Here is a 26,700-nt window from a genome sequence, read left to right on the forward strand (position 1 = left end):
TGTAATCGTTGCAACTAGAATCGACAGACTTGTTCGCGGTTATTATTATTATAGTATAGGCAACCGGCAGATGGGTTACCAACAATTCTGCTTCTTCGGTCTCCTGCTACATCTGCCTACTATTTTAATCCATGCCTTTGGGATGCTTTCATTCAAAGCGTGATAACTGAACCACCGCGCAAGTGTGTGACAAAGTTGAATTATTTAAATAAAATTCAAAGCCATATAAACTTTTCTTTTTTTTGCCAATTTAGGAGAAAGAGCATAACGCCACCGCCACTAGCACACGCTATAGGCTAATAATAGCTATTTCCTTTTCAGCACGCTGGAAGTAGGTCACAGGAACTTAGTATCCGGAGTGTCTCCTACTTTGAGTCTGCTGTGCACAGAAGTTCATATTATGGAGAAATGGGATGTTTTGCACACAAGAGCTCTTACTCAACATTGTAAATGTGCGGACCAGCAGCGACAGACACTATAACAAATGGGGTAATCATTATAATTATACCATAAATCCTTCCTGATCCCAGTCCAACCACAAACAGATTGACTTTGAACAACTACTAGTGTATTCTGCAAATCCGAAAGGATAGGTTGTGCCCTTTACCATAGTATGGTCTCTATATGCCTAATTTGCATGAACACAAGGTGGACAGCAACCTGGATATCATTACTTTTCAATGAGATAATAACTGCTAAATCTGTCACCACAAACGGTGACGGCAATCGCATAATAACTAGAATATCTAAACGCAGAATAATACTGGAATATCTAAACGCAGAATATGTTGCGAGGGCTGCGTCAGTATCATTTGTGTATAAATAAATACACGCCGGTTGGCGTTTCACCCTTTGAATCTGTTGTGTTGCTTTTTTTTTTTGCTTTTTTTTTTAGCGTTTATCGCTTTTCTGGTCAAGCATGACCGACAGATACAGGGTGAAACGGGATATAGATCAGGGGAAGACATTCTGATAAATGACGGCGGGTCAGGGAATCGAACTCGGAGTCCACCAGATCCGTGACGCAGCACGGTTTTCCCCGACGCTGAGATAGCGCCGAGATATGCGGTGAGCTACTGGAGCCCCGCTGTTGTGTTGCTTTTACGGGTCCGGTTCCTCTGTTCCCATAACAGAATAACCCTAGAATATCTAGACACATAATAACCCTAGAATATCTAGACACATAATAATCCTAGAATATCTAGACACATAATAATCCTAGAATATCTAGACACATAATAATCCTAGAATATCTAGACACATAATAACCCTAGAATATCTAAACGCAGAATAACTCTAGAATATCTAAACACAGAATAACTCTAGAATATCTAAACACAGAATAACTAGAATATCTAAACACAGAATAACTAGAATATCTAAACGCAGAATAACCCTAGAATATCTAAACACAGAATAACTCTAGAATATCTAAACACAGAATAACTAGAATATCTAAACACAGAATAACTAGAATATCTAAACACAGAATAACTCTAGAATATCTAAACACAGAATAACTCTAGAATATCTAAACACAGAATAACTAGAATATCTAAACACAGAATAACTAGAATATCTAAACACAGAATAACTCTAGAATATCTAAACACAGAATAACTCTAGAATATCTAAACACAGAATAACTAGAATATCTAAACACAGAATAACTAGAATATCTAAACACAGAATAACTCTAGAATATCTAAACACAGAATAACTCTAGAATATCTAAACACAGAATAACTCTAGAATATCTAAACACAGAATAACTCAGGCTCCTATATTTTTTCTTCTTTGATGCTTTGGGGAGGGAAAAAAAAGAGGAAGAAAACGCAACTTTTAACTTCTTCAAATTGAAAGTCTCAACCCCCCCCCCCCAATAGAAGAGAGGAGAGAACAAAAACACTAGATGCTTCACAGACAGACAAGTAGACAAAGATGGCAGGGTTTGTACGCAGCGGCCCACCGGACGGCATCGAGGAGCACGTTGAAGTCCAAGACGGGGGTCGACACAGAGGTGAGAGAGAGCTCTGATCCGGTATACTGTCCTGTGGCCATGTGCTGTAAGTGAGTCAAATCTGTGGTACGCTATTCTGTTTATCTTGAGTTTTAAGTTTCATAAACTTACAGTAAGTGAACCTACGGTAACGTAAAGGGAGTTCACCACAATGACTAAAATGCCGTACTAACCGCTTATGTCTTGTGTGAGTTGTGTTTGGCCATTGTACATAACAATATCTGAGGAAGAATGTATCTTCTTTCATTTTAGACACCATATTTAAGGCACAATTACTCGGTAGGTAGAGCAGTCGTCTGGTTATCCGGAGGTTCCCGGTTCGATTCCCGCAAGACACTTAAGCCCTAATTGCTCCCGATGAGCAGGTTGGCACCTTGCATGGTCGCCTCCGCCATCGGTGTGTGAATGTGTGTGTGAATGGGTAAAATGTGAGGAACAAATTGTAAAGCGCTTTGGATAAAAGCGCTATATAAATGCAACCATTTACCATTTATATCAACTTCATCAGATACAGCGGAAGACAATGGTAAATCTGCCAAAGGTACAGTGTAGGCCAACAAAATATTAAAATACAAGATTGTGTTAAATAATTTGACATCCATTTTGCGTTTGTTTTTAATCTGAATCCTATTGCCGTTTGAGAACTGTTAGGACTACACTGCACAGACTCTGGTGCAGTGTGTTACTACGGTTTGGACCGTGTATTGTTAGCAGTGATGCCAGTAACTAGTTACTAAGTAACTAAGTAACTAGTTACTGTAATCTGATTACTTTTTTCAGTAAATAGTAATCTAACTTGTTACTTTTTACAAGCCAGTAATCTGATTACAGTTACTTTTCCAAGTGGCTGTGAGTTACTATTTAGTTACTATCTCATAATGCTGATGATAAGAGAGCCAGGGGTACAGTCAGCTAGACCGGAGTATGGCCTGATGGCTGATGACGTCTCATGATGACCTGTCTGAGCAGCCAATCGTGATTTATGACATTATGCACTTTCAATAAAGCATTATTTAAAAAATAAAAACTGTTGTCATTCTTGTGGCAGCAGCAGGGGGGACGACGACGACTTCGTAACCTAGTTACTTTCAAAGTAACTAAGTTATTTTGATAATCAAGTAATCAGTAAAGTAACTAGATTACTTTTTAAAGGAGTAATCAGTAATCAGATAATTTTTACAAGTAATCTGTGGCATCGCTGATTGTTAGCATTTGGGGAGGTGTGTTGGGCCCAGGTGCAGTGCAGAACGGATAGACGAGAGGCAGGTGTTGATTCTCAAACAAAAGGGTACTTATTTATTGTTTGAACATGAAAGGGATACACGCAGACAACGGCACACAAACTAAATGGGAGAATCCTTTGTCTCCAAAAGAGGGAAAGCAAAGGGGAGCAATCAAGTCTCCAAAACACATTATTGCACAAACACATAAACTGAACTATATTAGAAAAATGGGGAAAGCAAAGGGGAGAAAACACTGTCTCCAAAACATTTCACAAAAGGAAACACGTCGGGCGACAGTGCTACATAAGCACACAAAACCGCTTATACAATAATAATAATAATAATAATAATAATAATAATAATAATAATAATAATAATAATAATAATAATAATAATAATAATAATAATAATAATAATAATAATAATAATGCAAGGCACAGCAAATACTATAAATGACTAACTAACTTATCCTCCATGGCAGGAGCGTTAAGTGTTACTCACAACGGTGTACTCACAGTAGGGCTGACCCCTATTAGTCGATTAGTGTCGACTAATCGGTCAAAAGGAGCCGTAGTCGACTGCCAACCTCTTAGTCGAATACATTTAAAAAAAAAAATAGATATTTATACTTTTAAAAAATATATATATTTTCTTTATCATTCTTTCCAAAAGAAAAGAGGCCTAGAAGCGTGGCTAACGCTAATGGCGTGCATACCAGAGGCTAACTGCCTACGAAAACAGGCACAGAGGCACTGAAAGAGGATTTCACCCATCTAATGAACACACTATAGACAAATATCAAGATGTATCCAACAAGACAAGAAGCCTTCAGTCGACTCCTTCAGACATTAAGCACCCCCCACAGCCCAAATGGAATGATAAAAAAAAAATATATATATATATATATATATATATATATATATATTATTATTAAAAAAAAATTAGTCGACTAATAGTTGACTAACGGCAAATTTTGGCCAATCATAGTCGACTATCCAAATCCTTAGTCGGGGACAGCCCTAAGTAGGTTCAGTGATCGACTGACAGTCTCAACCAGGAACAGCATATACAGCCAACCTAACTAGACACACCAGGTGCCAATGAATGCAATCAGGACAGATAGACAGGTTAATTACCACCAGGTAATGCTTTGCTCCCTGAGGAGAGCAAAACCCCAAACGTTACATGTATACTATAGTAGCATCATTATTACTGTCTGATTAAAACCTGCCACTCACTACTGTTCACTACTGTTAATAATAATAATAATATATTTGATTTGTAGAGGCGCTTTATAATTGTGGAACGAGTCTCAAAGCGCTACAGTGTAAAATAACATAAAACCTAGCAAGAGTAAAAAAAGAATATCAAATAAGCAAGACTAAAACTAGTAAGGAGTAAAAAGAACACAAAAAACTAGTAAAAGAGTAAAAAGCATAAAATAAGTAGGGCTAAAATTAGTAAAAATAACATAAAATGTGTGGAGCTAAAACTAGATACAAATCAACAAAAGGCTCTATTAAAAGATGTGTTTTGAGGCCGTTTTTAAAAGCATCCACAGTCTGTGGTGCTCTCAGGTGGTCAGGGAGAGCATTCCACAGACTACTGTTATCACTATTATCATTATTACTTGCACTTTGTTCTTTGTTCTATGTTCTATTATTCTATTATCTATGTACCTACCCTACCTGAAATTTCCCCAAGGGGATTAATAAAGGAACACTTCACACTTGACACTTGACTTGTGTTGTGAGGAGGATATGTGATCATCAGACTTCAAACTTACCAAGGGGTTCTGTGTCTCGAGAGCTTGGTTGCGTTGCTCCCCTGAGAAGATTACATCACCCGGCAGAGAGCAGGCCTCTAGTGAACCACAACACTATTTCCATATTCACATTATCTTCTTCAACTTTCCTTTTTTGTGACCAACTTTTTATTTTATATATATATATTTTTTTATAAAACAAGTTCAGAGGAAAGAGACATTCACATCAGCAGTTCATACAAATTCCCACAGTGGCATAAAAACGTGTCTTTTCCGTATATAGATCTGTCAGTATAGTAATGTACTGTACTGGCAGTTGTGACAGTCTCTTCCTCTGTTCTGGCGGTCCTGTGGGCTGTGGCTGCGAGACAGCCCAGGTCGCTTCTTAACCCCCCTCCCAGCCCCCCGGGTTCACATAGGCATTTTAGGGGAAGGGGGAAACCATGATGTATACATGTATAGAATATATATTTTTTTTTAAATGCAATGAAATGAAAAACCAAAGTAAATCATAATTGTGTTTGTTAGATACCCTCTAATCCTGTTACAAAGTAATTTTTTTTAAAGCAACAAAGAATACAGAAAAACAGAAAAACAACATGCTTTTTGTTCAGTCTCTGGTGTCAAAGTGTTCAACCTAGTGGAGTACTGATTTTACCTTCTGGGCCGCAGTAAGTAATATTTGAATCGATTCTGTCCTTGCGCCCTGTGCTCTAGCACTGGATGCCTTTAATCTCAAGACTTTGTAGAAAGACAGCTTCCAACGGTGAATATTGAGACTATGAGGTGGTTTACATTCTTCAACTTTCCTATAGAACTCAACTGGGCCTCTATGTTAAAGATAGTTGAGGAAATAACGTCTCTAGTTCTCACATTGTTTTATGTCCGATTATGACATCATCCGTGCAAGAGGGTATAGGATGGATTCAGGTGAAATATTTGATAAATGTCCCCTTAAGTTAAGATGGTCAAATAAGTCGCAGATTGTATGTTAATGTTCAAATCAAGTCCTGAGGCTACGTTAAATTTGTTCTTACGAACTTCTTACAAAGATATAGTTACGAAGATAGTACATCTCGATCATGAGGTCCATTGTCTCTCAGGGGGTGAGATTCAAGCTATTATTATTAGGACAAACAAAGGGATTCCTCCACAATCTCACACTTTTTTTTCTTTGAACCTACTTCAAATGATGTATTTCATGGCAAAAAATAGAATATTTGGTTCTCAAACCTATGTAATAGAAAATAAATATACTTGTAAATATAACTCTGTTTCACTTGTCTCCCTTTTTAAATAATTCACAAAATGTAAACTTCAATCTACATAACTCTGGTATGAGTTAAATAATGATATTACCACAACTATTTATGTAATTTATGTAAAAACCAGTTGATCATTTCAGTCATGGAAAGGACTTGAAAATGGCAAAGGCGCCTTTAGGTAATTTTGTGTAAAGGAAAGAGGAAAGAAGGTAACTGTCAGAATTGAATTAGCCTTACATAGCAATTAGCTTGTATATTACTGAAATTATTTTCACTGCCAATAAACTAAAATAAATTATAAGATTCTACATTTTCATTTGAACACAAAACCAGGGTGCGAACCATGGGGGAGCTAGGGGAGGTATAGCTCCCCTTAACACATTAACTGCCACGCTTATATCCATCAATGTATGATCACTGCCACCAGTCTAAGCCTATGGAGATGTTTACCTTCTTTGCAGGGCTATAACTTTTTAAATTGTATTGCTAAATTGACATTACTATGGCCCATTCAGGATGTAGGAATGTTTTACTTTTTCATTCATAGATTCATACGAAAATACTGTCTAGAATATAAATATGTTTTTATCGTTTTCTGCAGTAATTCCTAGAACGCTAGTTATAGGCATAAACGCATATATAGATTATCAACTGCCGTTTGTTGGCGATACACGCTATATAAAAAATGTCAACTGTACATGATCCTAAACGTTATGACTTATCATGCGTGGATGAACGGGGGGGGGTCGTTTATAATTCTGTGATCGTCAGTAAATGCTTTATGTAGTATGGGTGATATATTGATCAGAGCAGTTTGCATGAATAATAATAAACAAACGCGCTGAAAATGACGCCAGCGTCCTCTTACCGTTCGCTGATGAGACTGGAGGAAAAAGATCCCACTTATTTGACGGTGATCTCCTAGATCCTTTTCCGGTTTGTATAATCATAATAAACGCCCAAATCATATCGATTATTGCGTTATGGCAGCGATCGCTACACACGGACGTCTGTCTAGAGTCCCGCAACAATATGTGAGTGGCGGACGCATTTGCCAGATGCACAGAGATCTCCAGAGATCCATTTCTAGTTGCAACTCGCCGATCATCCACCAGGCGGCAGTATTGAAGCGTTGCAGAGTTGTGCAGGCTCCCATTGTATCAGACCAGGCTCCGTGAGGGAATAATGAATACCATGGCGAAAAAATGAAATATGATCTCAATAACGTTGTACGCCGTGGAATGAACTAGCATGAACTTGAATCACGTTGTACAACGTTTTTGGTGCAGGATGTGTTAATGAGACATCAGCTCCCCTGAAAACATGATTTGTGAAATTTTGGGGGGTCTCTAAAATACTGACAATAAATGCTATTTTTGCCATGCATTTCTATTTTTCTCAATTGTCTGTATCGCCATCATCGTGTATAATGCGTAAAATGTTGTGACAAAACAACAAAACAACAAAAACTAAATATAATTCCATCAACAACATCTACATAATCACATGAAACAGATTCAATATACAATCAAGATTACAATTATCATGTTGATCATGCATTTTGTGGCCCAACAGAGACATTTCCTTGATAAGACTGTCAGTGTCAGTCTTATATATATACTCAATGTAACAGTTATTGTTTGGCAGAAAGTTATGTTGGAATTCCGGACCGTTGTTTCTCCCTGCTGTCACTGTGAACTTGTGAAACGGTTGTCAGTGTCAACAGGTTTCATTTGGTCTTTTCTGGAAAACAAAAGACTTGGGGGGATGTCACGGTCCCAGGCTGAGCTCTGCCTGGGGCTGTGAGGACAATGTGAACAGTAGTCTCCTGCCGCCATCTAATGGGCACCGCCAGATGGTGCAGGCCATTATTTTGTGTTGGTTAAATGTAATTGATTTGATTTCCTCGTTTATGTTGTCCTGGGCTCTTCCTTCCCTTGTTTAAATGTCGTCCTCCTGTCTGGTTGTTGTGTGTGATATTGCTTTTTGTGTCTAGTTTGGTGTTTATTTGATTCTGTGTTTTGGACTGGCTTGCCATGTGTTGCTAATTATAATTAGTCTCTGTATTTAAGTGTGGGTCTGTCCTCACTTCCTGGTGGCGTCATTACCTCTGTTACCCCTGTTCCTGTCTACGTCGTCCTTGCCCTGTTGTTGTTCTGTGTTGTTAGTGTTCCGTTTTGTTGCCTTTTATTTTCGAGTTCACAGTTCGTTTTTCATTTATGTTCTTTTGTAACGTGCCGTTGTACTCAGTAAAGTCTGTCACTACATGTTACCCTGCCGTCTCTGCCTCCTCTCTCTCGTGTCGCTGTCCTGCTATATTGGGTTCTACCTCCACCATCACCACCTCACCCCATCGTAACAGGGGGATAGATTAGCATTGACAAGGGTAAGACATTTAAAACAAAATCACACTACAAGATTGAGTTTAGGTAAAGTTATCTGCCTTACTAATACATCTGTCCCTAATCTGGAAACCTCCAGTATTATAGACCTGTTTGCTATTTACAAACATACCGTGTTCGAGCCAATCAGCAATACCAGCTGAGTCACGTGACTAAGTTGCCCCGGAGCTGCGGGAACTTCTCCGCCAAAAGAATAAGATGGGGCTCTATGGAGAAACCATGGCACTCCCCTAACTAAAAGTTGTTTCAAACGAAAACGGCTGGATGTAATTTAGCCAAATCAGCATGGCTGTGAGTGTGAGTCTTTCACCTTTTACATATCTAGCTTTGGCATGGATTGATTCTTTAGATCGCTAGCATGGCTAACACATGCAAATATATTGTAGTCTGCCCATTGTTCTGACCAGGATTATGCTCCTTTCTGCTTCGGGTCTGCGCGCGCATACAGTATTTGTCATGACATTGTTGGCGAACAGGTCTATAGAGCTCAGATATCATTTCCATTCAGTGACCAGAAGGCCAAATGTCTCCTCTACATGTTTGGAGTTAGTTGTAACCTGGGTCATTAAGACAGTTACCATCAAAGGATTCATTATCCACAAAAGCTTTTTTGATTGACAGAGCATTACCACGGTTTGAATTGTCAACGTGTCAATGTCAATGTCAATGTCGTGAGAACCTCTTACTCCTGCTATCCGTATTGCTTCCTATAGCAACTACTAGAATAACTGGATTGTGTTCATGCCAAAATATAGTCATAAAATATGCACCTGAGGTTAGGTTTGTCATAGCAATTCCCCATATGCAAATGACAGTTGTTCTAGCTTGAGTAACATTTTTGTTTTACCCTCCTGGGGTTCTATTTATTCATTAATTGATGTATTATTATAATTGTTCTTACTGTTCCTAGTACTTCTGCAACATATATGTTGTCCTTCTCTATAGTGGTCCTCTTTCTCCTCCGTCAAGCCTATTTTAACTTACTCAGGCCCTCTCAGGTTCCATGTGTACCACTTACTTCCATTTCAGCCTATATTACAATTCACCTCATTTTACATTTATCATTTAAACAATGAACGTGAATCTAGGGATATAGATTGTCATTGCCTTTAATGCATTCAGCAGTTGCTGACATCAAGCTCGCTCATGGCGGCCCATCGACTGCATTCATAGCTTGTTTCTTTCTTTTTTTAACTTTACAGAAATGTGCCATCTAGAATAGGACATAACTTCAATTTGTAAGCTATTCATAAATGCGTATGGAACAAAATGGTTTATAACAAGGGTTTTAATGTAATATCTCATTTTGATTTGCTCAGGTCAGGTCTCACTCTTGACTTGAGTACATTTAAGTGTAATATGATACTGCTAAAGATTACATTACTAGTTTGTGTGTGCGTGTGTGTGTGTCTGTGCGTGTGTGTGTCTGTGCACGTGTGTGCATCTGTGTGCGTGTGTGTGTGTCTGTGCATGTGTGTGCGTCTGTGTGTCTGTGCATGTGTGTGTGTATGTGTATATGTGTGTATGTACGTGTACGTGTGTGTGTGTGTGTGTGTGTACTGTATGTGTGTATGTGTCTGTGTGTGTGTTTTGATTGATTGATTGAAAATTGTATTAACAGATTGCAGAATGGGTACAATACAGTACAGCTCAATACACACAATTGTTAAGGGGATGCAGACCAGAGAAAGACTGTCATCTTGTTTACATCAGGGTCCCCCATTTTCAATTCATCATGTGTACGTGTGTGTGTGTGTGTGTGTGTGTGTGTGTGTGTGTGTGTGTGTGTGTGTGTGTGTGTGTGTGTGTGTGTGTGTGTGTGTGTGTGTGTGTGTGTGTGTGTGTGTGTGTGTGTGTGTGTGTGTGTGTGTGTGTGTGTGTGTGTGTGTGTGTGTGTGTGTGTGTGTGTGTGTGTGTGTGTGTGTGTGTGTGTATGTGTGTGTGTGTTTCTTCCAGAGATGAGACTCTACTGGGTGTTGGCTCTTAGCTTTGGGTTGCTGTGTGTCCTGCAGGTCACTCTCAACATCTCTCTCCGACTGGTTCTCTGTAAGTCAACATGCAGCTGAACAATAACATCATAACAACTACACATGTCAGCTTTCATTGGTGGTTCAGAGTGAGTGAGTGAGTGAGTGAGTGAGTGAGTGAGTGAGTGAGTGAGTGAGTGAGTGAGTGAGTGAGTGAGTGAGTGAGTGAGTGAGTGAGTGAGTCTGTGAGTGAGTGAGTGAGTGAGTGAGTGAGTGAGTGAGTGAGTGAGTGAGTGAGTGAGTGAGTGAGTGAGTGAGTGAGTGAGTGAGTGAGTGAGTGAGTGAGTGAGTGAGTGACACTGTGAGTGACACTGTGAGTGACACTGTGAGTGACACTGTGAGTGACACTGTGAGATACTGTGCATCTAAAAATACTCGCTGCTCTTTTCTCTAATCGATATGGATAATATACTGTAGGAATTGCAAAGTGTAAATATGGCAAATTGTTAATCAAAATAAATCTGTCTGCCCAACGCCTCCTTTCATCTCTCCCCAGACAAGTCTGACCAGAATAACGTCACCCAGTGGATGAACCATCTTCAGGCTAGGTTCTGTGGTCAGTATGAATAATGGAGTTGTATGACTATTTTTTAAATGTTTTATTCTATTTATTTTTGGGCTTTTTCTGTATTTGTTCACCCATCTTAATTTAGTCGTTATGCCAATTCCCTCCCTGGTCGTTGCACACATTGCCCCACTGTCGACCTGGGGAGGGTGTAGAACTACCACATGCCTCCTCTGATACATGTGGAGTGGCCAGCCGCTTCTTTTCACCTGACAGTTACAGTAGGAGTTTCACTGGGGGAACGTAACACGTGCGGAGGTTCACACTATTTCCCCCCAGATCCCCTCCCTGCTGAACAAGCGCCCCGACCGACCAGTAGGAGTCGCAGTTTACAACGACCAGGACACATACCCCACCGGCTTCCCACCCGCTAACACCGCCAATTGTGTTAGTAGGGACGACTGACCAAGCCGGAGGTACCGCCGACAGCTGGATTTGATCCCAGAGTCTCTGCGGTGGTAGGCGAGTGCTTAGTCCACTGCGCTACCCAACCTCGCCGAGTTGTATGACTCTTGACATTAAAACAACTGTAGTTGCACCAAAGTACATGCACATGTAAATATTGTAAAAAAAGAAAATTATAATTTAAAAGTATATATATATATATATATATGACAAATATAACAACAAGTAAGAAACAAAAATAATTCTATTTCAACTAAAAAATAAAAAATAGAAAAATACACAACATGAAACAGGATAGGTGTGAAATCAGACTATCCATTATGTGTGCAACATGGTCACGTTATCCAGAAAGGGACACGTTAGTCTTCCAGCTTCGTCAGTTTTTAAATGTCAGGCCCCTGGTTGTTCCTCTTTACAAATATCTCTGTTACGAGGAGAATGAGCTAAGCAGTAATGCATTATTCATTAGGTTTGGGATCCACACAAACACAGCCTCCAGTATCTTTGCCACAAAGGTCAGCAAACCCAGAGACAAAACAACAGCCATAGCTGGCCCTGGGGCGAATAAGGTAAAATGTAATCAAACTGTATGAGGTGAGACTCTTGAGAATTAAATATAACGGTTGGCGTCAATGTTGTGATGTTGTTGTTGTCATAGTGGGATATAAAACTCCCTCCCCCCTCTCTTTTTGATCCTATCCATCTTTCCTTCCTATCCACATCCCTACCCCCACTCCTTCCTTTCTCACCTTCCCATATCAAGAGTCAAGAGTCACTTTATTTTCCCATCAACTGGGAAATTTTTCTTGGTTCTTACACCCACACTGCAGCCACAAACACATACAGACATGATGCAACTGACTCCAAACTAAGACCGGACGACAAATAATATAAAAGATACAAATATGTCCCCAAAGATGCCACATTCCGTTGACCCCCACCCATTCCAGTTTTGTATAAAGATGTTCCTAGATCCGGTGGGGGGGGGGGGGGGGGGGTCTCTCATTCCGGGTGTCCTAGCTAACCACCTCGTTGAGTCATCCAGCCTAACTATTTTGTATTGATACTTTGACTGAGTTAATAAACTTTATTACATGGCGTTTTAACATTTGCCGAAATGCTTGATTGTGATTGGTCAATAGCGCTCAGCAGCGGTCCGTTATTACTCGATAACGGACCGCTGCCAGGGGCAACCGAGCAATAAAGACCGCTGTTCGCAGCTGGAGCAATCAAGCCCACTGACACACACTGCATCAGTGCAACCGAGCAATAATGACCGCTGTTCGCAGCTGGAGCAATCAAGCCCACTGCATCAGTGCAATCAGACACACCTGCCGGCTGCCGGCGATAAAAATAACTTTATTTGGGCTGACAGAGCCACAGAACAACTGCGTCTGCATTTGAGCTCGTCTTGTCGATGGTGTAAAATGAATTAGGTATATTGTTAGTAAGTTAGCCATGTAATAAGCGGGATAATGTACAGTATAGCCTATACTCGGTCATTGTCGCAAAATAATTGACCTTCACTACGTTTAGAGCACCTCGGCGAGGCGCCTCGGTATTCTAAACTCTGTGTCGGTCAATTATTTTGCGACAATGACCTCGTAGCTATACATTATCCCTTACGTATTAACCAGGTCTCTTTTGACTGAGTAAGTTATTCAGCTTCGGCTATTTTCTACCACATCATACAGAGGAAGCGTGCTGTCCTGAAGGCTGGCTGAAGTTTTCCTGCGCTTGTTACTACGTCTCCACAGAAGTTAAGACCTGGAATAACAGTAGGAGGGACTGCCAGCAGCGACAGGCAGACTTGCTGATCATCAACAGCAGAGAGGAGCAGGTACAGTCAAGTCAAGAGTCAAGAGAGTCAAGAGTTTTATTTGTCACGGCATACAAGTATACAATGAAATGCGGGGGGGCTTGCCCCAATAGAATCCAATAGAACGACATTGTGCAATAAACAAGTAAATAAGGGCATATCGGTATATGTACATGTCATGAGTTATTTACAGAGCATGGTAGGACATGCTAGGTCCTGTGGTAGTGCAATACACTGTTAGCTACGGATGAGGCACTGGGTCTTTACGTACACTGCTATACAATGCTATATTATACAATCTCAAGTTATACTATACTATTCTTAAAGTGACCTTTCCTTTTGTAAAGTGACCATAAGTGTGAGCGTGTCGTACTAACAATGCTCGTGGTCGTGCATTAACTCATTGGCCGCCAAAAACGAGAAGACTCGTGTTTCGTCACCAACCGTTGAGCGCCAATAACGAGTTTTCTCGTTTTTAGATCCTTCTATCTTTTTCCTTTGATCCCCATTCTAAACACTCACGCGGACCTCCCTGTATCTCCCTGGCACCGCTGCCTATGTTAAAATTGCAATGACAATCGAATCCCGCCAGGTGGCAGTATCGCCTACCTTTTGAACTGGGTATCTGGTCTCTGGGTCTTTCTCTGTGAATCTGGCTGCAGGAACTCCTCCCCCTCAGAGGGAATCAGGACACAGAAATCGGTCGGAGATTTGATCTCCTCAAACCTATTGTTTCCCGTATGATAGCCATGCCCCAATATACACAATAATTGCGATCGCAATGGGACGACTGGGATTATTCATTTTGGAGTACCTTCTGACTAAGCTAAGGTCAGTGAATATCCCATTAGACTCCAAAATGATATTGCTACACCTATATCCAGTAAATCTCAACCTGAGAACCAAACAATACAAATGTATTGACTTTGCTATACTGCAGGCAAAAAGAACAATAGCTTTCAATTGGAAGAAATTTGACGCACCCACAATCGGTGCTTGGATTAAGAACATGGCACAATGCATGTCAATGGAGAGAATAACATATATCCTCAGGAACAAAATAGAGGTTTATGAGGATATATGGAAAACATTTAATGAATATCTGAGAAGGGAAGATATAGGAGGGCTTCTATAGGATGAGTCCCCCCGCTCTCTCCCGTGGTCAGTTGACCCCGGGGAAGAGCGGAGGCATGCCATTGAAGGTGTTGTAAAGATGTCATTTATTTTTATTTTTTTTTCACTTATTTTGATCTATGTATGAGTTATCTTACTGGAGGTACCATTGAATGTATGTATTATTTCTATATAACAGTAAAAGTGGATTTAAATATGCTAAGAGAGAGAAAAGGGGAGGGGGGGGAGGGGATATGTGGGTATACTTGTGTACACTTGTGGAGAAAAGGAACTAAAAATAATTGACGGCAATGAAAACCTGACTTGTGTACTGTAAAACCCAATAAAAATATTTAAAAAAAAATTATAATAATAATGTCATTATGAATTCAAAATGGGGGACCCTGATGTAAACAAGACAAAAAAAAAAGAAAAGCTAAGGTCTATTTTAAGTATATTTGACCGAACCTAAAACATACTTTTGTATCGATCACAGTGTCGTGTTTTACCAAACCTAAAACATGCTTTTGGTAACAATCGCAGCTTTGAGGTAAAATGACCCCCCCCCCCCCCTTGATGATTTTGTGAAGAAACATATATATATATATATATGGTATATACCCTTGATTTGGAAATATTTTGAGTTTCAGGCAAGCAACCTGAATGATTTGGGCATATGCATATAAAACGTCATATCTCGCGATCTAGAAAAAATACTGGATTGTTTTGGAAAGGGGCGATGTTTAGCGTGGAATAGCGCACAAATTAAAGTATGTAGAAATGAACTGGTCAGTGTTGGACTATAAACAATGCCTGTCAAATGAGCCATACTATTGTCTCCATAGCTATAATACAGAACACACGATGGGTCCACAAACATCGCGAAAATGGTCAATAACGCTGGCGCCATTGAGTAAAGATGGGAAAACAGCGTGGCAGTCAATGAGTTAAGGTTAGGGGTTCTCAAACCATTTTATTTAGGATTTTTTTTGGCGACGTCACCCCACACTTAATGTATCACGTAATTTCAACGTGGAATTAAGGAATATCAAAATAAAAGCCCACGTTGTTGAACTTGATCATGCATATTTATTCGAACATTTTATTACAGCACTATGTTATCAATACACATTTATGAAACAAGGCATATTTTGCCAAAATATGTTGCCAGAACATAATAAAAAAAAAATATATATATATATATATTTTTTTTTACTTGCCAATGCGCAATGTGTCACCTACCCGCCACAACTCCACTTTGGGTCGTGACCCGTAGTTTGAGAACCACTAAGGTTTGGGTTAGGGTTTGGGTGAGGCTATTAGGAAAGTATGTCTTGGTGTCTTGAGGTAAAGGCACTTGTAGTCTTGAGGTAAAGGCACTTGTAGTCTTGAGGTAAAGACACTTGTAGTCTTGAGGTAAAGGCACTTGTAGTCTTGAGGTAAAGACACTTGTAGTCTTGAGGTAAAGGCACTTGTAGTCTTGAGGTAAAGACACTTGTAGTCTTGAGGTAAAGGCACTTGTATCTTGAGGTAAAGACACTTGTAGTCTTGAGGTAAAGGCACTTGTAGTCTTGAGGTAAAGGCACTTGTAGTCTTGAGGTAAAGGCACTTGTAGTCTTGAGGTAAAGGCACTTGTAGTCTTGAGGTAAAGGCACTTGTAGTCTTGAGGTAAAGACACTTGTAGTCTTGAGGTAAAGGCACTTGTATCTTGAGGTAAAGACACTTGTAGTCTTGAGGTAAAGACACTTGTAGTCTTGAGGTAAAGGCACTTGTAGTCTTGAGGTAAAGGCACTTGTCTCCTTATTGTGAGCATCCTGGGTTTGTTCCTCAACTGTACACATTTTACATTTTAAACGTAAATACATCAATATGTTACTTAATACTTATGACTATAAGATAATGTACAATATGTACCTAAGTCCTGTGGTTGATATGTACTTTATTTACATATATAATATCAAGCTGTCCCTAGCAACAGAATTCCAGGGAAACCATCTACAGAGTAAGTGATTTTTAAATAAATGGATGAGTATTCCCCTTTAACAGGACTTTGTAATGTTCTTAAAACAGGAATTTGTCACGAGTCAACTGAACAAGAAAGCATGGATTGGTCTGACTGACCAAGAAGAAGAGGGCAAATGGACATGGGTGGACGGCACGCCGCTGACCACACCGTAGGAAAACCCTCACTCATTAATTTAAAGGAACACGCGAACATTTTGGGAAATTAGCTTACCGTCTTCTCCAGAGAGAGACAAGAAGATAGATACCAGTTTCCTCTCTGTGTGTTCAGCAGAAAGCTATCTGGCTGCACGTTAGCCTAGCTTAGCACAATGAATGGAAGCGGACAATGCCGGTTAGCCTAGGCATTGTCCAACTAACACCTCTCCCGAAGGCTAACCGGCACTGTCCGCTTCCATTCATTGTGCTAAGCTAGGCTAACATGCAGCCAGATGGCTTTCTACTGAACGCACATAGAGGAAAACGTATTTATATTCTTGTCTTGAGAAGACGGTAAGCTCTCTGTGTGTTCCTTTAACATCCACAGTGTTCATGTGTTACTGTTCACGGCACTACGTACTGTGTTAGTCAAGTCAAGAGTTTTATTTGTCACGGCATACAAGTATACAATGAAATGCGGGTGGTCTTGCCCGCAACGATGTGCATTACAGTGGTACAACATATATAGAATCCAATAAAAAAAAAAAAAACATTGTGCAGTAAACAGGTAACAGGTAACAGGTAACATGGTGTGACATCTCGGTATCTGTACATAGTTATTTACAGAGCATATAGGACATGCTAGGTAGCTTTAGTAGTGCAATACACTGTTCCTGTTGTTATACTAATTTAAAGTGGCCTTTCCTTTTGGCCATAAGTGTGCTTGTGCGGCATGAGTGTGCTCATGTTAAAGTGTTAAAGTGGCTGCTAGTGTGTGAGCGTGTGTAGTGGATTTTCCCAAGCAAAATGTATAAATGTACAGGTCTGCCGTCCGCTACAGAGTCGCTAAACATGGTAACAGTGCATCACACCCTTCTGATTCATACTGTGTCTCTACCCCCCCTGGAGAGGAGGGGTAAAGAGAACACAGCTTGGATTAGCACAGAGTTGTAAAAGGGCGATACTCAGCCCTTTTTTCCCTGTCTCTCGGCAACGGTAAACACAGTCTAGGCCTGAGGAAAGAGTAATTTAGCATATCAAAAGTCCCCGGTTCCTGCTGGCAAGCTAAAAATAGATTCTGAATAGATATGGAACTTAGCATACAGAAGGTATGTTGATTTATAGCCGGCTATAGTGCGAACAGGAGGTAACGCCCGCCAGGCTGAGTGGAAATACCCCAAACTACGGTGGGGGAGATAAACACCTCAACAGACGGTGACCAGGTGGTTTACAACTAGTCTCAAAACAACTTGGAACATAGGATATTAGTTACTCTTATGCTAGATATGTAGTTAAATTGTACATTGGATCTGGAAAACTGGACAAGAGCTAAACAGTGAAGCTTTTATATTTTACTAAGAAATATAGAAGCGTCTTTGTTCCTTTCTAAGCAAGCAAAAAGATAAATACTTAGTGATATGACTCAGAAAATGACACACATTTACCCTCAAGTATAGTCTTGTTAATCTTAAACTATCAATAAAGAAACATTTGTTACTTCCTAGCGGGCAAACTAACTTCAGAAATATGTAGTTTCAAAAACTGAAGAATCCTCTAACAACAATGCACAGTCAGGCTATTAAAAGCCAACAGATATGTCTTCCTTATAAGGACATATCCGGGTAGATGAGCTACAAACGGCTGCTACCTAGGTTCCCCCAATCAGAAGTGTAGGTGAGCTACAAACGGCCGCCACACTGTCCTCCAATTAGAAGCTCTCTCTCTCATAAAAAGGTCCGCCCTTCCTGACGTAATGCTGGGGGAGGAGTTAAGCTTTAAAATGAGCGGTTTAGAGACAGAGCGAGAGACACAACAAGAAACAACACGACCAGACGCTTGCTTTTCCCCCCTACTGGACGTAAGGACGACGCGTTGAGACGAGCCCCATCGAACCAACGGACAACGAGGAGCCGAGAGAGATGCTTTTAATTGAAGTGAACTTAGTCTGAAACCTACGGTCGATGGCACAGTATCGTAGCATGATTGGGTTTCATTGCACCTTTTTTCATTCAAATCTTTTGTTATTAACGTTGGGATTTCATTAAAACCGGATCCTTACAATAACTTCCTCTCTGTCTCCTCTTTTCACCCACCGTCTCTCTGTCGTCGCTTTAAACCATTTCCTGGTTTTTGAAAGTACAAAGGCTTTTAGGAGACACAATTCACAACGCAGAGTAGGATCAAGCTGGTTCTGATCCATCAGAACAGAACATAGAACCTTTGTGACTTCACGTGCACAGCGTGCGTGTCGTGTGTGTGCTCATGTGTGCTTGTGTGTGGATAGTTCAGTGTTCTGTGGCACTCAATGTTCATTGTTCAAGGCTCTGATGGCCTGGGGGAAGAAGCTGAGCCTAAGCCTCTCTGTCCTAGTAGCTGGGGTTCGCAGGCGTCTGCCTGACCTCAGCAGTTGGAACAGGCTGTTATTGGGGTGGTGGGGGTCTTTCATTATCCTGCAGGCTCTGGATTTGCACCTCTTGTTGTATAGAACCTGCAGGGGAGGTAGCGCAATACCCGTGGTACGCTCGGCTGAGCGCACCACTCTCTGTAGGGCCTTCTTGTCCTGTGCCGTGCTGTTTCCATACCAGGCAGTGATGTTTCCGGTCAAGATGCTCTCTACAGCTCCTGAGTAGAAGGACTGGAGTATCTTCCCTGATACTCTGAACTTCCTTAACTGTCTCAGGTGGTAGAGGCGCTGTTTCGCCTTCTTTACTACTGTCTCTATGTGTGTTGACCATGTCAGATCCTCTGAGATGTGGACCCCCAGGTACTTAAAGCTGCTCACCCTGTCCACGGTAGCCCCGTTAATCATCAGTGGTGTGTGTGTCTCCTGCTGTCCTCCTATAATCCACGATCAGCTCCTTGGTTTTACCAATGTTCAGGAGCAGGCTGTTGTCCTGGCACCAGCGTTCCAGTACCTCAACCTCCTCCCGGTAGGCCTTCTCGTCGTTGTCCAAGATCAGCCCCACCACCACCGTGTCGTCTGCGAACTTCACTATGGAGTTGGAGCTGAACTTGGCCACACAATCGTGTGTGTAGAGTGAGTACAGCAGGGGGCTTAGAACACAGCCCTGGGGGGACCCGATGCTCAGGGTGATGGTGTTGGAGGTCTGACCCCCCACCCTGACCGCCTGGGGTCTTTCACTCAGAAAGTCCAGTACCCAGGCGCTCAGGGCGGAGCTCAGACCCAGCTCGATCAGCTTGTCCACCAGTCTGGTGGGGACTATGGTGTTGAACGCTGAGCTGTAGTCAATGAACAACAGTCTCACATAGCCCCCCTTCTGACGGTCAAGGTGGGAGAGGGTGCTGTGCAGTACCTGGGAGACCGCGTCGTCAGTGGACCTGTTTGTCCTGTATGCAAATTGCATAGGGTCCATATCACTGGGGAGGGAGGCACAAATGTGGTCCTTGACCAGCCTCTCGAAACATTTCATGACCACAGAGGTGAGTGCCACCGGTCTGTAGTCATTTGGACATGTTGGGGAGGTTTTCTTCGGTACAGGGATGATGGTAGACATCTTGAAGCAGGCAGGGACCACTGACTCCGCCAGGGATCGATTAAATATGGCGGTGAACACCGGGGCAAGCTGGTTGGCACTAGGGTGACCAGGTGTCCCCCTTTTGGTTGTACTGTCCCACCATTTGACCAAATGTCCCGCGTCCCTCATATTGAGAGGATGTCCCTCTTTTCGAAGCCAAAAAAAACATGCGTCTAAAAGCCCCTCCCTACAGACAGTAAACGTAGCAACCCGCCTCTTGTCCACACACATTGCTCTGATTGGTTATAGTACTTTAGCGTGCTGCTTGCCTGCTTGTGACGTGACTGAGACTGAGTCGTGACGCTACCTCATATAGCAAATCTGATTGGTCAAAAAAAACACAACAACATTACAAGCGAACTAGTTCAAGACGGAAAGCAGTAAAAAGAAACGGACCTGCAGTTACAACCAAGACTGGCAAACGACACATGACTGGGTGAGGCAGATGGCAGGCAATCCGCAGCAGGCTTTCTGTGTTTTGTGTCATAGTTCGTTTTCAATTGCGCATGGAGGAGAATACAACTTGAAGCGCCACAGTGGACGTGAGTCTCACTTGAAAGTGGCTCACCAAAAAGAAACATCCAGATCTATGGATACGTTTCTTTTTAAACCAAACAATGATAGTCAGACGGACAAGGTCACTGCAGCTGAGATAACAAGTGTCTATCACACAGTACAACACTCCCATTCATACAGGTCAGCCGACTGTGGTAACCTTTAACCTTTGATTTAAATCTATTCGGTGAAGACCATGGCAGTTATTCTAATATAGAAACACAATTTATTTGTATTATTATTTTTGTATTATACTACACTGTTTTCCCTAGTTCTGTGTTAACAGGGAATATCAAACACAAGACATTCCTGTCAAGTGATGACGTTTGAATATTTAAAACAGATGTTAGGTGGTATTTAATTTGTATTTATTTTGATTTAACCTTTAACCTTTGATTTAAATCTATTCAGTGAAGACCATGGCAGTTATTCTAATAAAAAAATTTACATTATCTATCTGTCCCACTTTGTCCCACCAAAATCGTACTGTTGTCCCACTTTGTCCCACCAAAATCTTACTGTTGTCCCACTTTTGGACTTTTTGCATCTGGTCACCCTAGTTGGCACAGGACTTAAGTATGCGTCCTGTTATACCATCTGGGCCAGCAGCCTTCCTGGTGTTCACCTGCATAAATGCTCTTCTCACACTGTGTACTGTCAATGAGAGAGCGTCCCCGCCCCCCCGCGGATGCCCCCCCCCCTCCACAACAGCCGGTACCACTGAGCGGCTGCCCCTGGTGTAGGAGCCACTGCATCACCTACTTATTCCAGGAAATGGCGTATGGTTGAGTCTACACAGTCCTCACCGCAAATAATTGACATCTTAGGCTACGTTCACACTGCAGACGAAAGTAGCCCAAATCTGATTTATTTGCCCCTGTGTGACTCAGATCAGATTAAACGGCGTGAACAGCACAAATGATACGGAAGCTGATCTTTTAAATTCTGATTTGGTGCCACTTTCATATGTGGTCCTGAATCAGACGCAGGTCAGATTTTTTTTGCAATGCGACCTCAGTCTGAACAGTTGTGCGACTTTCATGCAACTTTTATGTCACTCTAGATTGACATTTGTCGCAATTCTTTACGTCCATATTGTTCATTTTGTGCATGTGGGTGTGCAGGAGCTTGACCAGTTCACACTAGAATCTGATATTGGCCACATTAACCCTTTCACGGCGACAATACAGCAGGTTAACCCTTTCACTGCCACAATACAAAGGGTTAACCCTTTCACAACCACACCACATAAGGTTAACCCTTTCACTACCACACTACAGAAGGTTAACCCTTTCACTACCACACTACAGACGGTTGGTAGTGAAAGGTTAACCTTCTGTAGTGTAGTAGTGAAAAGGTTAAAAAGCCAAACAAAAACAAAACTGATCTGACCAATAAATCAGAATTGAGCCCTAAGGTTTGCAATGCGAATGTAGCCTCAGTTAGTGCATCTTTAATACCAGTCTTATTCAATCCACCGCCTTAAAAAGATAAAGATTCAGATGGCGAAGTGAGGGTATTTTTCATTCAATCTTTATACACAGAGTAGTCGAACTCGTTTACAGTGTCGTTGAGATGTTACATTCAAGTGTCATAGTGTAAAAATGGGGTTAGTTTTGCATAACACGCCAGACGATAAGTAAGTAATTTGTGAGGTTAATAAATACAGAAACATCAGACAATTTGAACAATTAAGAGCACATTTTTAAAAGAATGAAAAGACAAAATAATAATAATTGAAAAAAAAACAGGCAATCATTTCAGAGTTTCAGTTTCAGAGTTTCCTGTTTGATACATTACACGTGTGTGTGTGTGTGTGTGTGTGTGTGTGTGTGTGTGTGAGTGTGTGTGTGTGTGTGTGTGTGTGTGTGTGTGTGTGTGTGTGTGTGCGTGCGAAAGCTCTGGGAGGAGTAGCAGGGCAAAAATCTGAGAATATAGATTCTGAGAGTGTGTGTGAGTGTCAACCACACTAATAGGCCCTTGGCTATTGGGAACTAGCTCTGCTATCTCGAGCACGACTGTGTCTCTCTTCCTCTCTCTACCTGAGAGGAGCTTCTATCCCAGGCTTTATCCTGGAAGCTCCTCCTACAGAGACTAACTAAAATCAACATACATACCATCAATCAAGAAATACAGACATTATTTCACGACCTAAATAATTCTGTACAAAAATGGATACATTATTATTCTATGCATGACATATCATTACAAACACTAAACAGTGTTTAAGGCACTTTAAAAGTCTATTCAGTTCTTATTATAAAACCCTCCTCTGTACTCTACCATTCCAGATCTCCCCTCTAGAAAAGGTTTTGGACTCTCCCAGTTCTGGTTGGGCAGCCAGAGATTCTACAGAGAACCCAAGTGTGAGCACAGAGACAAAACAGTATTAATGGCTTTTTTATGTGTTTAGCATGGTTTTATAGTAATAGGGGTTAGTATCAATGGGTCTGTGTCTCTAATTACCATATTGACTCATCAGTCTAGTCTCGAGTTCACGAGATCCTCCCTCACTCAACTAAGCTGTTCTGATTTGACGTTGTTGTTAATATAGCACTGATTTGCATAACTAACGCCCCCTCTATGGTTGACAGCGACAGCAGAGCGAGTGGAAAATCTTCACTTCCTCAAACAGAGCGAGGCAGATGGTGTAACCCGACACTTCCTCAAACGAGAAAGTGCTCGACTGCAACTCTGCGAGGGAGAGAGAGAGATAGAGAGGGAGAGACACACACGCAGCGTTTACACAGTGCTTCATGTGTCCCTCTCTTTCTCTCCCTCTCTATCTCTCTCTCCCTCGCAGTCGAGCACCAGCATATCACTGTAATATCTTTGCGCATGCTCCCACGTGCACGCCCGTATTCCGATCCGTACAATAATAATCACAGCCACAGGGGTATATATTGTCATTTGAAACAAGTTACCAATGCATTGTCCCGTGGGATTATGCCCCCCCGCGGCGCAATTAATTAGTATCCCCCTCAGTCTCTCTCTATCGCTCTCTGTGCCAGTCGCAGACTGTGTGGATGACTGTCACTCAAAGTGCTTATGGGCAGAGCCAGGCCAACACAGCCTGAAATCCAAAGTGAGAAAATGTGGCTTTTGAGTACTTGATTAGAAATAGAAAACAATGAATTTGTTTGAATAAAAGCTTACAGATGTGTTCAATAGACTCACAGGAATTGTGTAAAGTTGCCCAAATAGTGCTAGGAATAGCAATGCATGTCCCCTTTAAACAATTCAAATAAACATAACATTGTATTATCCAGTCCACAGCATGTGTTTGTCTCTTATGTACATGCTTAACAAGCACACATGCAAAAGACAAACAAAGACAAGGGCCTAAGCTGAATGTTTGCCTAGCATGACCACGTGTGCGGACAGGGGCTAAATCAATTAGACCGTTATGGGTGCAATTCAGATGTTAATCGATTAAACATACACAATTATCCACAATTCTATGTCGGCAAGATGTTATTATTATAAATAGAAGAGTGGTGTGTGTATGGCCAATGTGCATCCTACTTATGGGGCATGGGATAGCCCCATGACACTCAGGGTTAGATGTTTTTAGTCGGTTTTAGAGTCAAAAGCCTACTACTTAATGTTAATGTACCAAAGTAAGAGATTAAACCATTTTAGTTAGAAGAGACAATTGGGATTACGGAGATATATAGAAGATAGTTCCGTGCAATTACAGCAGCAACCTCAGTAGCAGCCATCTTGGAACAGCCATGTTCAATTTAGGATCGAGTTTACACCAAGGGGCTACGGTCGGCCTACATGGTTTCACCGTCGTTACACCAGGGCAGGTTTTTATTTATATCTAGACATAATTCCTCAACTGTATAGATAGATAGATATTTTTATTTGTACACTTTCATGAACATTTTTCTTTGGCTTCACCATGGTTGCAATCAACAAGACAACACAGTACAAACACCACACAGGCACAAAAGACATAGACAAAAAGAGAAACAACAACCAACAAAAACAGGGACAGAGCTTCAGGTACCTTCTAAAATCTAAGAATTCATCAGAGCAATGGCATGTGGGATGAAGGACTTTTGAATGTATTCTACATTCTGCTGTGTTGTTTCTTCTGTACAGGTCCTGGACTCCCGGCCAGCCCGACGACGACGGTTTCTTTGGTTTCTTCTTTGACCGCAGTGGAGAAGACTGTGCGGCGATCCTCGATCCAGACGGCGCTCGCCCGTGGAACGAGATGTGGAACGACATGAAATGCTGGAGTTTGGCTAAGTGGGTCTGCGAGAGAGCACTTCTGCTCCGCTAATGAGGCCTGCAGATGAAGAAGTACGACTGTATTTCAGAGAGTATGGGTCTTTAAAGCCCCTGAGATGGTGATTCAAATGACGAGAACGGTGGAGATGCAGTGGCAATGTTTCAACCCGGGACTTTTTAAGTATATAAATTATGGATGTACAAGCACGGATTGCTAGAGAGGGTATGATTTGAAGATCTTATGTAAGAATTTTTTTTTTCAATACAGGAGATTATATGATGAGATGTCTGTACATTTACTGTTCAAAAAGCTAAGAAAGGTATTAAAAGGAGATGTATTTCTATTGTTGGGATTAATTTGTGGAACAATGCTGATATAATTTAGGAATAAGTTATCTGCTTCTGGTTATCAGAAAAATGGTTTGTAGGCTGTTATGGAAAATATTATATGTTTCATCCTATTACATCATTTGTACAGCTTACTGGTTAGTGTGTACAGTGTACAGACAGCATGTTCATAGCTCTGATAAATACATATTCTTTTTTTTTTTATCGACTTTTTCTCCTTATTTTTCTATTTTTCTCCCATCCCAATTTCGTATTTCCAATTGTCCCCTCCCCTGTCTTGAACGTTGCTTGACTATGCCTCCCATTAGTCGGTCGTATCACGTGTCCCCTCCGGTACACAAGGAGGCAGCCTGTCGCATCTTTTCACCAGACAGCGCGGACTCTCAGTGGCGAGGTGTAACGCATGGGAGACTCACACTACCCCCGCTACTTCCTGTCTCTGCTGTGCAGGCGTCCCCCAACCGATCTGTAGGAGTCGCTGTCCACAACGTCCAATCCCCACCCATCGACTTCCACCCGCTACCTCTGCCAATTGAGATAGTGTGACGACTGGCCCAAGCCGGAGGCAATGCTGACACCGGGATTTGAGACCTGAGTCTCTTGCATTGGTGACGAGCGCAATCTCCGCTGCGCCACCCAGCCGCCCCTATAAATACATATTCTCTGTACAGTCTTGACTAGTTAATAGTTAACTAGCACATTGCGTGCCACGCCCCTTCCGGGAAGTGCATAGGCCATGCCACCCATTAACCCCATGTAAACGCTCACCTTGTTTGTAGAGCTAAACCTATATTTTATATTATAGCTATAGATCTAATAACGTCGTCGATTGTCAGGGGGTTTCTTCCGGTCAACATGCAAAAACAGATAATTTTTTCATCAATACATTTCCGTTTTTATACCGTGGTGAATATGAGTATAGTTGTAGAGTGATCCTGTGTAATCCCAGGGAACTCCGTCAAACAGCCCTTTAGTGAAATCCACTAAACACGTTGCCATTTCTCGCCTGATTATCGAATCATCCTGAAATCAACGCTAGATTATCTGTATTATGTTTCATGGTAAATGGTAAATGGCTGCTTTTTTATATAGCGCTTTTATCCAAAGCGCTTTACAATTAGTTACTTACATATTACCCATTCACACACCGACGGCGGAAGCAACCATGCAAGGTGCCAACCTGCTCATCGGGAGCAATTAGGGGTTAAGTGTCTTGCTCAAGGACACAACGACGCGCTGCCCAGGAGGAGCGGGA

At 41.5% G+C, this 26,700-nt stretch overlaps 1 protein-coding gene across 1 annotated transcript; it reads left to right on the forward strand.

Moving 5' to 3' along the window:
- Positions 1-1,893: 1,893 nt before the first annotated feature.
- Positions 1,894-25,149, forward strand: LOC311224111 (C-type lectin domain family 4 member E-like; the record flags this gene model as incomplete). The annotated part of the gene is made up of 6 exons (XM_084308944.1): positions 1,894-2,020; positions 10,632-10,721; positions 11,199-11,258; positions 13,367-13,512; positions 16,675-16,778; positions 24,966-25,149. The coding sequence occupies exons 1-6, from the start codon at positions 1,942-1,944 to the stop codon at positions 25,147-25,149; spliced, it is 663 nt and encodes a 220-aa protein (XP_084165070.1). The 5' UTR covers positions 1,894-1,941.
- Positions 25,150-26,700: the final 1,551 nt, after the last annotated feature.

Source organism: Notolepis coatsorum (genome assembly GCF_963971535.1).
Source record: "Notolepis coatsorum genome assembly, chromosome: 1".
NCBI lineage: Eukaryota > Metazoa > Chordata > Actinopteri > Aulopiformes > Paralepididae > Notolepis > Notolepis coatsorum.